The sequence below is a fragment of the Danio rerio genome, chromosome 2 (genome assembly GCF_052040795.2).
Source record: "Danio rerio strain M-AB ecotype USA chromosome 2, GRCz13ab, whole genome shotgun sequence".
Taxonomy (NCBI): Eukaryota; Metazoa; Chordata; class Actinopteri; order Cypriniformes; family Danionidae; genus Danio; species Danio rerio.
The window spans coordinates 45,392,620-45,407,377 of NC_141022.1; the positions used below are offsets into that span (position 1 = coordinate 45,392,620).

General features: G+C 39.3%; 1 protein-coding gene across 6 annotated transcripts; it reads left to right on the top strand.

Moving 5' to 3' along the window:
- The first annotated feature begins 382 nt into the window (after window positions 1-382).
- On the top strand, window positions 383-14,208 carry vcpip1 (valosin containing protein (p97)/p47 complex interacting protein 1). 6 transcript variants are annotated; one of them, XR_015478762.1, is made up of 4 exons: window positions 383-3,109; window positions 5,210-5,296; window positions 8,655-9,584; window positions 10,160-14,208. XR_015478762.1 is itself a non-coding variant. In XM_087241190.1 (4 exons), the coding sequence occupies exons 1-3, from the start codon at window positions 520-522 to the stop codon at window positions 9,302-9,304; spliced, it is 3,327 nt and encodes a 1,108-aa protein (XP_087097316.1). In that variant the 5' UTR covers window positions 383-519; the 3' UTR covers window positions 9,305-9,330; window positions 11,037-14,208. The 6 variants fall into 6 exon arrangements, 4 of the variants coding, with proteins under 4 accessions (XP_087097316.1, XP_087097317.1, XP_087097318.1 ...); XR_015478763.1 differs by having other exon boundaries at window positions 5,210-5,265; window positions 8,798-9,584; XM_087241190.1 differs by having other exon boundaries at window positions 8,655-9,330; window positions 11,037-14,208.
- Window positions 14,209-14,758: the final 550 nt, after the last annotated feature.

The window sequence follows — 14,758 nt, forward strand, 5'->3', positions numbered from 1 at the left end:
CATTGTAATATCAATCTAGTTTATTGCATTGATCTAATATTATTCCGTTGATATCTTAAAAATGTCTGCATTTTATTCTCACGCCCATATGAAGTCTGTTAAACTCCATAAACACAACACAACACAACCTTTGGCCTTCTTTGTATTGTGGATATTGTAGTTTTATTAAAGCCACTTTTTCAAAAGAGCCCTCGTTGTATAATCGTCCAAGTGGAGAAACTCAATTTCGTAACTGCACAATAGGGCAGTTAATTTGAATAATATCAAAATACATTTTAATCAGTGGCTTTTTAAAATAATGCCGTTAGAAGGCAGATGACCTGAGACGATTTAGAACTTCAATTCCCAACATGCATTGCGCGACCCATAGGGTCACGCTGTTACAGAACCGCTTCCGTGTTGTGTTTGTTACTGGAAAACAGAAACTGCGTGAGGTGACATAATTTTCTATCGTCCGTCGCCGATTAAACAGCGATGCTTTTGTAAACCGCGGCGTCATAAGAAATCTCAGATTGGACTATGTCGTTGATTCCGGGCTCAAAACAGAAGGATAGGCGCATTTTATGCGGGATGTGCCCGGACCCGCAGTGCCAGGCGAAGCTCATCTTCCCCGCACACACCTCCATGAGCATCGAGTGCACCGAGTGCGGACAGAGACACGAGCAGAAGAATCTCGCCAATGTGGAGGAAGTGACTAACCCTGATGTAGTGCTTCATAATTTGCTGAGAAATGCTTTGCTGGGTGTGCCAGGCCCTCCCAAGAAGGGCTCAGAGCTGGTGAAAGTGATGGGACTGTCCAACTACCACTGCAAGCTGCTGTCACCCATCCTCACCCGCTATGGCATGGACAAACAGACAGGCACTGCCAAACTCTTGAAGGAAATGAATCAGGGAGACATCTTTGACTGCTCGCTGCTTGGGGACCGTGCATTTCTCATCGAGCAAGAGCATGTGTCCACTGTTGGGTATGGACGGGACCGGTCAGGGAGCTTGATCTACTTGCATGACACTTTGGAGGAGATCAAGAAAGCGAACGGTAATAGAGAGTGTCTTATTCCTGTGCATGTGGACGGAGATGGACACTGCCTGGTCCACGCCGTGTCCAGGGCGTTAGTTGGGCGCGAGCTTTTCTGGCACGCTCTTCGGGAAAACCTTAAACTCCATTTCAAGCAGAACCTCGACCGCTACAAAGCTCTTTTCCAGGACTTCATAGATGCTGCAGAATGGGAAGACATCATCAATGAGTGTGACCCGTTGTTTGTCCCTCCAGAAGGCGTTCCACTGGGCCTGCGTAACATTCACATATTTGGCCTGGCCAATGTACTTCACAGACCTGTAATCCTTTTGGACTCGCTGAGCGGTATGCGAAGCTCCGGTGATTACTCCGCCACTTTCCTACCAGGCCTTATTCCAGAGGAGCAATGCCGAGGGAAAGACGGCACTCTGAACAAGCCCATCTGCATCGCCTGGAGCAGCTCTGGCAGAAATCACTATCTGCCTCTTGTGGGCATCAAGGGCTTGGCTTTGCCCCGTTTGCCTGCTGCACTGCTTCCCAAAGCGTGGGGTGTTCCTCAGGAGCTCATCCGCAAGTATGTGAGTTTGGATCCCAGCGGGAGCTGTGTGATTGGGGGCGACCGGAGCCTCCAGGATAAGTACCTCCTGCGCCTCGTAAGCGCCATGGAGGATGTCTTTATGGACAAGCACAGCATCCATCCCGCTCTAGTAGCCGACGTCCATCAGTACATATACCGACGCACTGGAGTGATCGGCGTACAGCCGGAGGAGGTGACGGAAGCGGCCAAGAAATCCATCCAGGAAGGCCGCCTCCACCGCTGCCTGGTCTGCAACGCTCTTTCAGAGCTCCACGTACCAGCCGAATGGCTCATACCTGGAGGGAAACTCTACAACTTGGCCAAATCAACTCACGGGACGCTCCGAGCAGACAAGAACTACAGTTTCCCATTAAATAGTTTAGTTTGTTCCTACAACCCAGAAAAAGATGTGCTCGTGCCTGATTATAAACTCAGCTCGCTCACAACCTGCACCTGGTGTCATGGGACCTCAGTACGCAGAGTTCGGGGTGACGGCTCTGTGGTGTATTTGGACGGGGACCGCACTAACACTCCCTCTCAAGGTGGCAAGTGCGGATGTGGGTTCAAACACTTCTGGGAAGGAAAGGAGTACGACAATCTTCCCGAAGCCTTCCCGATCACTCTGGAGTGGGCTGGCCGTGTAGTCCGAGAAACTGTTTATTGGTTCCAGTACGAAATTGATCCAACTCTCAATAGTAATGTATACGATGTGACCATGCGTCTCGTCACAAAGCACTTCCCTGGTGAATTCGGCAGCGAAATCCTAGTCCAGAAGGTAGTGAACACCATCTTGCATCACACCGCAAAGAAGAGCCAAGATGAATACAACCCAGTTGCCATCGAAGGTGCTCACGTGCAAAATAAAGTAGACGGAGGTGAATCTTCTGCTCACCCTCCGACTAAAATCATCCTGACGGGACAGAAGGGAAAAACTCTCCATAAGGAGGAGCTGGTCATGAGCAAAACCGAGAGGGTGTTGCAGCACAGCATCAGCGAGCAGGCTGCCCTCTCCCAGCGCCGCAGCACAGATCGCGTGCGCCATCAGGACCCTCGCCCATCATCTCCTTCCTCTTCATCATCCTCCGCTCCTCCCACTCCCACCAAAGTACCCCCAACCAGCGGAGAGAAGAAGATCCGTGTAACCACCAGCGACGGGAGGCAGGCCATGCTTACTCTGCAGCCGCACACTACCTACAGTGATCTCCAGAACTCAATCATCCAGGTCTTCAACTTGTCGCCCGGACAGCTGTGCATTCGTCATGGGTTCCCGCCCAGAGAGCTGCCTCCACCACCTCCCGAAGACCAGAACCGGCCCGTGGCGCTTCAGCATGGAGATCGGATTTCTGTGGAGGTGCTGAAGGAGAGCTCTGCGGATCCTCAAGTAACCCAAACACACACTCACAGCCCTCAAACACACGCTCACTCCGACCCACGCCTCAGCCACAGCAGTAGCAGGGAACTTCAGGACAACATTGACCTTGAGATGTCATCACTGTGTCTCCTGGCAGCACTCATGGGTAAGAAACACACACTCACACTCTTCTGTAAGTGATATGCTGTATGAGATTACTGCAAGACTGTAGAGTGTCTCATACTAGAAGTAGCATCTGCAGTGCATAAGTGTTTGGATTGTGATAAACACCCATTGCTAAAATTTTACACATCACAAGATTTTTTAAATACTTTATTTATATGCATTTTTAAAGATTTACATAAAACAATACAGAAAAAAATAAATATCTTGAACCTTAATTATTCTCGGGGCTTTATTAGAAGAGGGACAAAGCTAACTGTTTACATATATAAATCAAACAAATACACAGCAGTCCATTTATAGATAAGATAAAGGGTGCATACACAACACCATCATAGCAGTAAAACCACAAAAAAATATGTTTTAAAATAGCCCACAATAAGCCAAATCCACAAAGAAGTCTGCCTAATTATTACAATTAATATAGATGTAAAACCCCTCACTACACTCTTTAGAATGAGATGTATGAAATGTGTATTTATATAGCGCATTTATTGTGTATGGCCATATACCTAAAGCACTTTATAATCATGAAGGGGGGGGGTCTCTTCACACCGCCACCATATACACACTTTTATACACTTTTTCCACACATGAATGAACATTTTCACACTTTTCTCTCGTTTAAACACCCTCTCAAATAGGCATGGGGCGATAACCGTTTCCAAGAGTGTTGATCTTATTCTTCAATGCGGTAGTGCGCTCATTTTTGCGATTGTTTTAAAACTTCCAATTGCCTATGGGAGAAATGACTAGGAATAAACTGCACAAAACTGTCGTATAATAAGAAAATATCAGTTTGCAACATCAAGCAGCAGAACGAGCTGTTTTTAACATCTAAAATTAGTGGAATGAGACCGGAAGTCTTGAGCCAAAAAGATTCAAATGGCTGTGCCCGCTCATACGCCAAGAGTAAGGTGAATACCGCTGTTTAGAGAAGTCAAGGTTTTAAAACAACTAATTTTTAAATCATTTTTTTACGTTTTGTTTTCATTTTTTAGGACAGGATTTGGGATTTTTTCAGTATCTCCAGCAGAAAAGATATACAAAGATGCTGTTTTTAAATTGCAAAAAAAATCTGTTTTTGAAACAACCGAAGACAGCAGAAGTCAATGATTCAATTTGAGTTATTTAGCCTGACATGTTTACTGTTCCAAAATATTATAACTATTTCCCAAAATAAAGTATATAGTGTTCAAAGCGGGAACAGAAAGGTTTTGTTTATTACCCAGACATTTAAAAAGAACTTATTTTAGAGCAATAATCATAATACCGGAAAACCGAGATATTATTATCCAAGGTTATCATACCATCAGAATCTTTTATCGGCCCATGCCTACTCTCAAAGTTCAAACCTTCGTAGAAAAATAAATCCAGTACTATAGAATGAAACCAAAGATCAGAACCATTTGATCTTAATTTATCTATTTTGTAATGGCACCATACAGCCATGTAACTTCTACCTTCCTTTAGCATGTCCAGAAGTCCAACTTTTATCATATTCCTCTGCTTTTGACGGTGCAGAATGTTTCGGCAACATTGTAGGGAGAAAATTTGCAAACATACAGTTCAGCACTTCACACTGCTAGTAGGTATTAAAGTTTGGTGAACTGAACGCATTCTGTACTGTACAGGAGACACGGCACGGAGGAGATTGATTGACAATGGTTTACAGCCAGTCAGGAGGACACAGAACACAATGCTCTGTAGAAAAAAAAAAAGCATGTCAAACTGCACAAAACAAAATCTCCAAAACTGCAGGGCTGTGATAAGTGAACCCTGTTATATCGAAAAATATACATGTAGACAAAGTTAAAAACATTTCAAAGCATTTCAGGTCAATTTTGATAAGGAATTCCTGATTGCTAAAACTTGCTTTATTGGCATGACAAATGTTACAAATGTATTGCCAAAGCAATACATTGAATGGAACACATGAAAACAAATTAAATAGTAGCTAAATAATAATAAAATTTAAACAATAATATAATAACAAATGGTATATTTAACTTTCAGCATTTTGGATTCAATTATAACCATCTCTCTTTTCTGTCTTCTCTTTCTCTCGCTCTCTCTCTCTCAGGTGAAGATGTCTGGTCATATGCCAAGAAACTGCCTCACCTGTTCCAGCAAGGAGGAGTCTTCTACAATATTGTGAAGAAAGACATGGGTAATCTCTTTTTTCTCTCTCATTCTGTCACACAATTTAAATTCTGCATTCAAAGTTCAAAATCATGCTTTAAAGGCACAACCACAATTGTATGTCCTGTCAGAAGTATCTGCAAAAATACTTTGTTAGGGCGGGAAAACCAGTTTAAGAACCAGTTCATAATAGGGGGGTTTTCTTTAAAAATGCTGAAGAATTTTTATTGTTTGTAGTGTGAAGTGAGTCTGTGTTAACCCAGATTTATATTTTTTCTGTCTGTAGCTGAGAGATCTATTGCAGAGGAGTTCAATATTTTATTTTAATCAACCAGGCTTTTTTTGTATAATAATGAATATGTAATGTAGGAATGGTATACAGTTTAACCCAAAGAATGACTAGTCTGTCAGATGAAGAAGAGCCGGAGTCAGAGATTTAAATAAATAATAAAGTTTACTGAAGATAGTTTGCAGTTTCATCAGCAGAAGCCAGCTTCAACACTCGCAATGAGTTCCTAGGCCGATCTGCTTACAATCACCAATCAATAACAATTATACTCTCACAAAACCTGATTGGTTAAAACAAAGATAAACTAGAAAAATTTCCACGTGGGGTTTGTGCGTAATTCTGAACATTATCATAAGCATAAACGTCAGACATCCATTAGACTGTTTAGAGCTGACTCCAGACCTGTGTAACGAATCCACAATCAAATAGAGCACAGTTTGGTGGCTCCTGAAAAAGTTACACAGAGATGGGCAAATGCACTGAACATTCTTACATTAAGCGGTGTGTTTAACTTATTCATTAGTTAAAATCATTTCAAAGTTACATACTCATTTAAATAATCAAATAATCATCTTTAATAAAGATAATGAGAAACGAGATGATGAAAAAAGGATAAACGTTGATTCATGCAAAGATGGATTGGAAGGTATAAATCCGAATCCTTCAGTTATTTGTGGTCAGAAAACAGTTTTTTTTTTATTCATTTTTTAATGATTTTTTTTCAACACAATCTCACAGCAATTCATAAGTCTCATTCCTACAATTTAGTACGATTTGCTCATCCCCCAATGACGGTTGGGTTTAGGGGCGGGGTTGGGTGCCACGCCTCCTTTTTAAAATGGTACATTTCGTATGACGGAACTCATACGATTCAGCCACTGAACTGACAAAACGTAAAAATAGTTACATTTCCTCGCAAGAGCAGGTTGTTATTTCATATTCAAGTCATATTTGTAAGGAATTGGATGCAAGCAGAGTATGGCTGTTTGTAAAGCATACAGCGCCATCTGTTGCTAAAAACAAAGCTTTGAATCTATTCAAGAGCAAATAACGGTGTATTTTAAAATAAGGGATTTCTAGTACATACATATTTTTTTTATTTCTGATAGATTTCACTAGCATAAACTAGAAAACATAATCAATGAAGCAGGTGTGTAATATAGTGTTGTACAACACTGGAATTTGGTACCAATCGATACAGAAATTTAAGAAACGTCCTTTTCCTGCTAACATTTGAGCTCTATTGAGCACGTTGTTAAACAGCGCTGATTTGCTGTTGTGTTCACATGCACAAAAGAAATGACTGTAAATGGCCGTGAAGGTCTACAGTTCACTGAACTCACGCTGTTTGCTGATTGTAAACACAGATACAGGGACTATGGAGAAATTTAGCCACGATTCATCAGTGGATTGCTCATATGTTAGCTTATAGACAAACCAGCAGATCGACTTGACTTTGAAATGCTCCAGTGTCCCTGTATCAGTGTTTAAACTCAGTAATCAGCTGTGAGCAGGGCTGAAGTTGGACTCATTTTCAGCCCTGGAGTTTCAAGCCAGACCGGCCCACCTCAGTTCACGACTGATTCCTATTAAGTTTCTAATTTCTATCACGTCTTTTTCAAGAAAACAGCTGCTTTAGAAATTCAAATGTGCAACAACCCTAAAGCCAGGTTTATACTTCTGCGTCAAGTGACCAGCGTAAAGCCTGATTTATACTTCTGCTTCAAGTGACCGGCGTAACCCACGGCGCATGCAACGCGCGCGGCTGTGCATTTATACTTCTGCGCGCTGTCTCTGTTGGTCTGCATTAACACTTCTGAAACGCTAGTTTGCAGTGAGGTGTTAATGTTCCTCTGTGTCGAGTTTCTTCGCTGCTTTTTTGCTTTTCCTGAACACTTCCGGGATGTACAAGTGGCTCAAACTTGCTCATTTTGAGGCAGGAACCGGCGGACGTGCAACAACTTTAACTATGAGGTAAACACAAAACAAAACTTTCTATCCAGAGCTCCTTGACGGGACTCCACACTTGTAAACAATCGCTGGCGCCATTTGCGTGGCTCTCGGTCCCGTCCAGACTCGTCAGCGCTACCAAGCCGACCAATCACAGAGCTTGCGCTATGCGTTGTTGCGACGTGTAGTTAAACTTTTTGAGAGGTGCACGTCAGTGACGCCGACGGCCATGGCGAAGGGCTATGCGTCAGCGCCGTAGCATACGCCGGTGTTTGACGCAGAAGTATAAATCAGCCTTAACAGTATTATATGTCTTTACAATAAAAATGAAAAAAAAATTAATAACAATTTTACAGGTGAGATTCGAACACGGGTCTGCGGCGTTGAAACGCAACATGCTTACCACTGGACCACAATGGCGCTATAATTATGGCTATAAAAAATAAGTAATGACTTGTGACCCTTAAGACACAGCACTACTTTCCTTTGATGGCTCAATCTTTTTCTCCCCTTTTTAGATTTCTGATCAAGTTATGTCAGATTTATTAATGTAGTAAATCATTTGATTTTAATTGAGCAGGTGTATTAATATCAATTATTCGGATTCTTATATTCACTAAGGTGCCGCTGTTTGGGGTCGATAGTTACATCATCATCATTAACGTTAGTTAACCTGCAGGCTGCATTTTGCTCACGGGGCTGCGAGAAAATAAATAAAAAGAGCGGCGCTGCGGCAAAATAATGAATAAAAAGAGGAAAGCTATGGTCAAATAAACAAATAGATGAAAAAAGTGCGACTGCTGAGAGTGCAAGCAGCTAGGGACACCGGCCCTCGCGGCCAATAAAACAGACCGGCCCACCGGGAATTCTCCCAGTCCTCCCGATTAGCCAATCCGGGCCTGGTTGTGAGTTTGGTAAACTGATGACCTTCACCACCAATTACAATCTTTTCTGTTGAGCATGTGAACACAATGGCTAATCAGCGCTGCTTAAGAACGTGCTCAGTAGCACTCACATGTTAGCGGGAAATGGACGGTTTTAAAACTTTAGTATCGATTGGTACCGAATTCCAGTATCATGACAACACTAATGTAATATCATCATGTATGTTAGCTATTACGCTAATTTTCTCTATATTTATGCAAAGGTCTCCTGGACGGGAAGCACTGCACACTGCCCCACTTGTCGGGTAAGACGTTTGTGTTCAATGCAACCGAGGAGCGTTTGGAGCTGTGTGTGGACACAGCCGGGCATTTTCCAGTGGGCCCGGATGTGGAGGAGCTCGTCCAGGAGGCCCTTTCACAGCTCCGCTCAGACGCAGCGTCTCGTAGCCGCGAGGGAAGTCCCGCACACAGTTTGCGTCTGGGCTCCGGTGGTGCCGTACGCAAGAAGGAGCAGAACATCACTGCCTTCCAAGGTAAAGGGCACTCATTAGGTTCGGCCCCTCCTGAACATCCACCAATCAGGCGGCAGCACAGCAGCGGCGTTGACCTCAGCGGCAGTGCCCGCGGAGAAGGGTTAACGTTGTCAGGGGAAGATTTAGTGCGTGTAGCTCCAGGCATGCTTACTTTACGTGAGGGCCGCGGGATGGGGCTGGAGCCCGCTGTGATTGAGGCCCAGCGTCAGCGCTTGCAGGAGATGGTATCTAACATACAGGCGTCAATGGACAAACATTTGCGCCAGCACACTGCAGCAAGGAATGATGGGAAGGAAGAAGAGACTCCTGACAAACCGGAGGAGATGGAGAGTCACGGGCCGGAGCCTCCCAACACCTTTGAACCGATGGACCAATCCTGATGCTTCATATACCCTCACAGCAGAGAGTGAGCTTCCTGGCATAACACACACATGCATAACACACTGTGATCCAACTAACAAGTAATGGTGCAGCCGATTTACTGACATAAGCGTCTTTTTAGTGTAAAACGCATTCCTTACATTTTCTCAACGTCTTACGATGTGAAGTCTGGAGTGGTTATTTATGGGATAGAGTGTCGGCTTTCATCACCTACTATATATGTATGATGCACACTAATTCAAAGAGATAATTCAACTAAAATTGATGCAAACGTCTAAGGTTTACTCTCTGTGGAGGACAAAACCTGCAACAACAATAAATAAATAAATACACAAATAATTAAATAAATAAATACACAAATTCCTGGATAAAACAATTAATACGCAAATAAATAAATACACAAATTCTGCATAAAACAATAAATACACTAATAAATAATAAATACACAAATTTCTGGATAAAACAATAAATACACAAATACATTAAATGTATATATAAATCTTCAAAATCCTGCATAAATAAATATATAAATAATGAATTTAAAAAATGAATTTTCAGTTTAGCATTTTCTTATTCCCCCAACATCTGTGTAATTTATTTAATCATTAATCAGCCCGCACTATTTATATATTTATTTTTACAGGATTTTGCAAGGTTTATATATATATATATATATATATATATATATATATATATATATATATATATATATATATATATATATATGTATATATATATATATATATGTTACTTATTTATTTGATTATTTGCATATTTATTTTATTTATTGTTTTATTTATACCAAAATTTGTAGATTTTTTATTTATTTGCGTGTTTATTTATTGTTTTTGCAGGTTTCGTCCTCCATAACTCTCTTCGAAACAAAAAAAATGCTATTTTATGGAATGTTTTTGCATTCAAACACTCAAAACATGGCTCCTTGTTCAAACTACTTATTTAAAATGACCTAAATCAACACAATTATTAAAATTTTAACTTAATTGTTTTATATTTGATCCCCTCAATTTATAAAAACAATTAAGATAACTTAATTTGTGTTGGATGAACGAGGAATTACATGGAACCCAGCATGTTTACAGTGTACAACAAACCTCAGTGATGTTCAAAATGACACTGGAACATAATGACTTTCACTGCAAAAAATGTTCTTACTTTCGTCTGGTCCAAATATCTTAAATCAAGAAGCATTTTCTAGACAATTTAAAAGTATTGTTATAATTTCAGAAATTATAAGTCTAAATTAAGTGAGTTTTCCTTAAAACAAGCCAATAGGGTGAGCAAAATAATCTTATTTCAAACCAAAAACAACATTATTTTTCTAATACTATACTGGAAGATTATTTTTCTTGTTTTAAGAAAACTCGCTTAATTTTTACTCATTATTTCTGAAAAGTAAGTAGAAAAACATTGCAGTTTTCAGAAAAGACAACTATTTAGTGTTCCACATAGTCTGGCTAAGATGCAGGTGAATAAATGAATGATTTTCTTTTTTGGTTGAACTATCTCTTGTAGATCACTCTTGAGCTTCGCTGGTGTGAACATGCAAAGTACTTCAATAATCAAAGTGCACTTTGACACGCATTGCTGGATTCACAGCTCTGCATCAACATTATTACAAACTAATTTGAATCACCGGCTGTCTAAACTTCAGTCTGTGTGCACTTATTAAGTAACAGGGCCTCCTTCATCAGAATTGTTTTGTGTTTTCAGCACAGTTCTGGCCTATGGAACAAACCTGGTGTCGTCTCAGTGATACAGTTGTCTTTGGCACTTCTCCACATTGTACTACCCATTGCTGTCTTATCCAAAGAACACTACACGGTAAAAGTCCTGAAATAAAATCACCTAAACATCTCACTTCACAGTCAGAGCTCAGAAAACCTCTCTCAGCGAATCGGCATGGAGTGTGTGTCCATCTGAGCGCCAGTTTCTGTTGTGTAATCTCAGATTGGCCTTTGAACTCTTATCAGCCTTGCCTTCAATGCAGTTGTTCAGGCTCATCGGTTTTTGGTTTCGTTGTGTCCTTTTTTTTCTTTGCATGTCCGCTTCCTTTTAACACAAGGCAATTCACACAAGTTTACTTAGTATGAAGAATGTAACGTAGATTTTGGCTCAATCTGAATGGAAACTAGCTGAGATGGTAATATTTTCAGCATTTTCCTACTTCTATTATTATTATAACTTGTGTTAGGCTGTACTAAAACACTGAAGTAGAGGGTGATGTGTGTCAAGGATGGTTTTAAGCAGTGTTTCTCAACCACGTTCCTGGAGGACCACCAACACTGCATGTTTTGGATGTCTCCTTCATCTGTTACACTCATTACAGGACACTTTCAGTCTCTGCTAATAAGCTGATGATCTGAATCAGGTGTGTTTGGTTAAGGAAACATGGAAAATGAACAAAGATGGTGGTTCTCAAGGAACATGGTTGAGAAATGCTGCTTTAAAGGCTAAGCTTAACCTGAAAATATTATTGTGGATTATTTATTCACCCTCATGTCATTTCAGCCAAACTTGTATGATTTTTTTTTCTTCATCAGAACACAAATGAAGATTTCTATATCAAAAATGAGTGATTTTCATCCAAAATAAATTCTGTTCAGCCAAAACTATAACATTTCAATATGAAAAGTCAAAAAAAAAATTCTGAACTATTACATTTTTAAATGTTAGAAGCCAAAAAAGTAATCTAAACAAGCAAATTTTAAGTATTAAAAGTTAAAAAAAAGCTATTTCAAGCTATATCCGAAGAAAAGGGACGTCTTTTTATGATGAACATATTTAATTATGTTTTTAGTGAAAAGTTAAGCATGCTCGCTTGATGCACAAGAGCCAGCGAGGTTCATTCTGGCATCTTACACAGCATGTTTGAGCTTCTGCAAGAGTCAGTGAGGTTTGTTTTCCACTGCTAATGTTTTGTGGACCGGAGACTAAATTAAACATGCTTGCCATATGAAGCGATTATGTGTCTTTGAAAGACTTGCATTAAACAGCTCATTTCACATAGGTTTATTTTTTTATCTCTTTATGAACATTTCGAAGCCTCTGAGATGTGGGTGAAGATGCTCATAGAGGAGGGAAATAAATCTCTCTTATTTGATTCACAAGATCTTCATTTGTGTGCAGAAGACCAGAAGAAATGTATGGATTTGAAACGACATGAGGAGGAGTAAATGCTGACAGAGTTGTCATTTTTGGGATAAAAATAGTGATGATAATAATAATAATATCGCAATAAAAAAGTTTTGTTTTGTTTCAAGTCCAAATATCTAAAAATTCTTAAATCAAGATGCATTTTTAAGACGAGTATAAAATATTGTTTTCTGGAAATAGTCAAAATTGAGTCAAATATCTTATTGCAAACCAAAACAAAAATTGTTTTGATTGCTTTAAGGAAAAACATATTTAAAGGTATAATTCAGCCTAAAATGAAAAATCTGTCATCATTTATTCACTCTTTAGCTGTTCCAAATCAGTTTGAGATTGTTCTGAATCAGAGAAGAAGTTTTGAAGAATGTTGTAAACATGTAACCTAGTGGTGTCCAAACTCAGTCCTGGAGAGCCGGTGTCTTGCTGAGTTCTCTAACTTGCTTCAACACACCTGCCAGGAGGTTTCTAGTGTGTCTAGTAAGAGCTTAATTAGCAGGTTCAGATGTGTTTGATTAAGATTAGAGCTAAACTGTACAAGACACTGGACCTCCAAGTTACGCCTGGGTTAAATGTTTACAACATTTTTCAAAATATCTTCTTTTATTTTGAACAATCTCAAACTGATTTGGATACCTATACCCATAGTAGAAAAATCAAATACTACTGAAGTCAGTTGTTCCAACATTCTTCAAAATATCTTCTTTTGTGTTCAACTGAACAAAAAAAAATCAAGCTAGTTTAGAAAACTCAAGGATGAGTAAATTATGAGATGATATTCTTTTTGGGGTGAACTGTCACTTTAATACTGACTTATTTCTGAAAACAAAATATTTTTACGGGTCTAAAAAATTCTTCTTGATTTGAGATATTTTTAGTTTTAAAACGAGACAAAAGACCTAGATTTTTGTCAGTGTGAGCATTTTTTTTTACATCAGACTATACCCATATTCTGCTATATACAATCTTCCCATGTCACCAAAAATCAAGTTTACAGTACAACTGATTACTGAAGCTGTTGCTCTTTGCACAGCGCTCACTGGATGAAAGCATGGGAGTCAAACTCCTACAGATTGTGCTGAACTCGTAACGAAACTTTGCTGAGCCTAACCCATTGTTGCCAAAAAAAAACAACAAATAAAAACAAACAGGTGTTCAGACCTGTTACTAACAGCCTTAACTAATCATCTCCCGTCCCCAGCTCTGATCTGCAGTGTCTGTGCGTGATGCGCTTCTCAAAAAAAGGAAGAACCGGAGTGTTGGTCAAAATCCAAACCAAGCATGATGGTGCTGGTGGCCTGATGAGCATTTGATTAGTTTCTTTTTTAAAATTAGTCTTGATTTTTTTTAAGTTGACAACATCAGAGCACTTTTCTGTGTGAGCGTGTTTATTAGCTCTTGAGCATTATTGATATTGTTGGTGTGAAGAGCAGCACAAAAGAGACGTTTTACTGCTTGACGTGACACAGACTCGAGCGCAGGCTGTTTCTCTGTGACTGCTGCCCTCCTGATATATTGTATTCCAGTGTACAATAGTGGTATATATTGTATTATACTTTCATCTGTACAGATATCGGATCTGTTTTGTTTGTTTTGCTTTTTTCCCCTCTTTCTGGATTGTCTCTCCTGTTTCTTGAATAAAACAGTTGGACGATTTTACGCAGCCGAGGAATCTGCTGTTTGCATGCTTGATTACTTTTCAGCCTAACAACAATAAAGATATTCCATGAAATGATGTGGGTACTGTTTATGGATTGCTTTATAACAGAGAGCTAATGAATGTTTCTATACTGTATCTATCTAATGATGCTGTTTGCAAATGGACCACATCAGTTTGTATTGGTTGCAGGATTATATTTAGTGATAAAATAATTAACAATTTGTGCAGTTTAAAAGAACTTTTAAGTTTAAATCTATTTTTAAAATATACCTGTAGTGAAAACACTGAATTTACATCATGGTTATTCATTAAGTCACATGATATTTCAAATATCTTTCTAATATGCAGATTTAATTCATTTTTTTTCAGGATACTTTGATAAACTGAAATGTATAAAGAACTGAATCTATTCATCATAAATCTTTATCTTTTATTTAATTATTAATTTAATATATTAATATTTTTATATACAAATATAATCAATTTAATAAATAAATATAAAACACTAGCAGTCAAAAGTTTGGGGTCAGTTTTTATTTCCATGTTTTGTTTTTTTAATTAATCTGCTCATCAAGGTGGGATTTATTAAATATAAAAAAATTGAAAAAATATTTATAAAAATTTT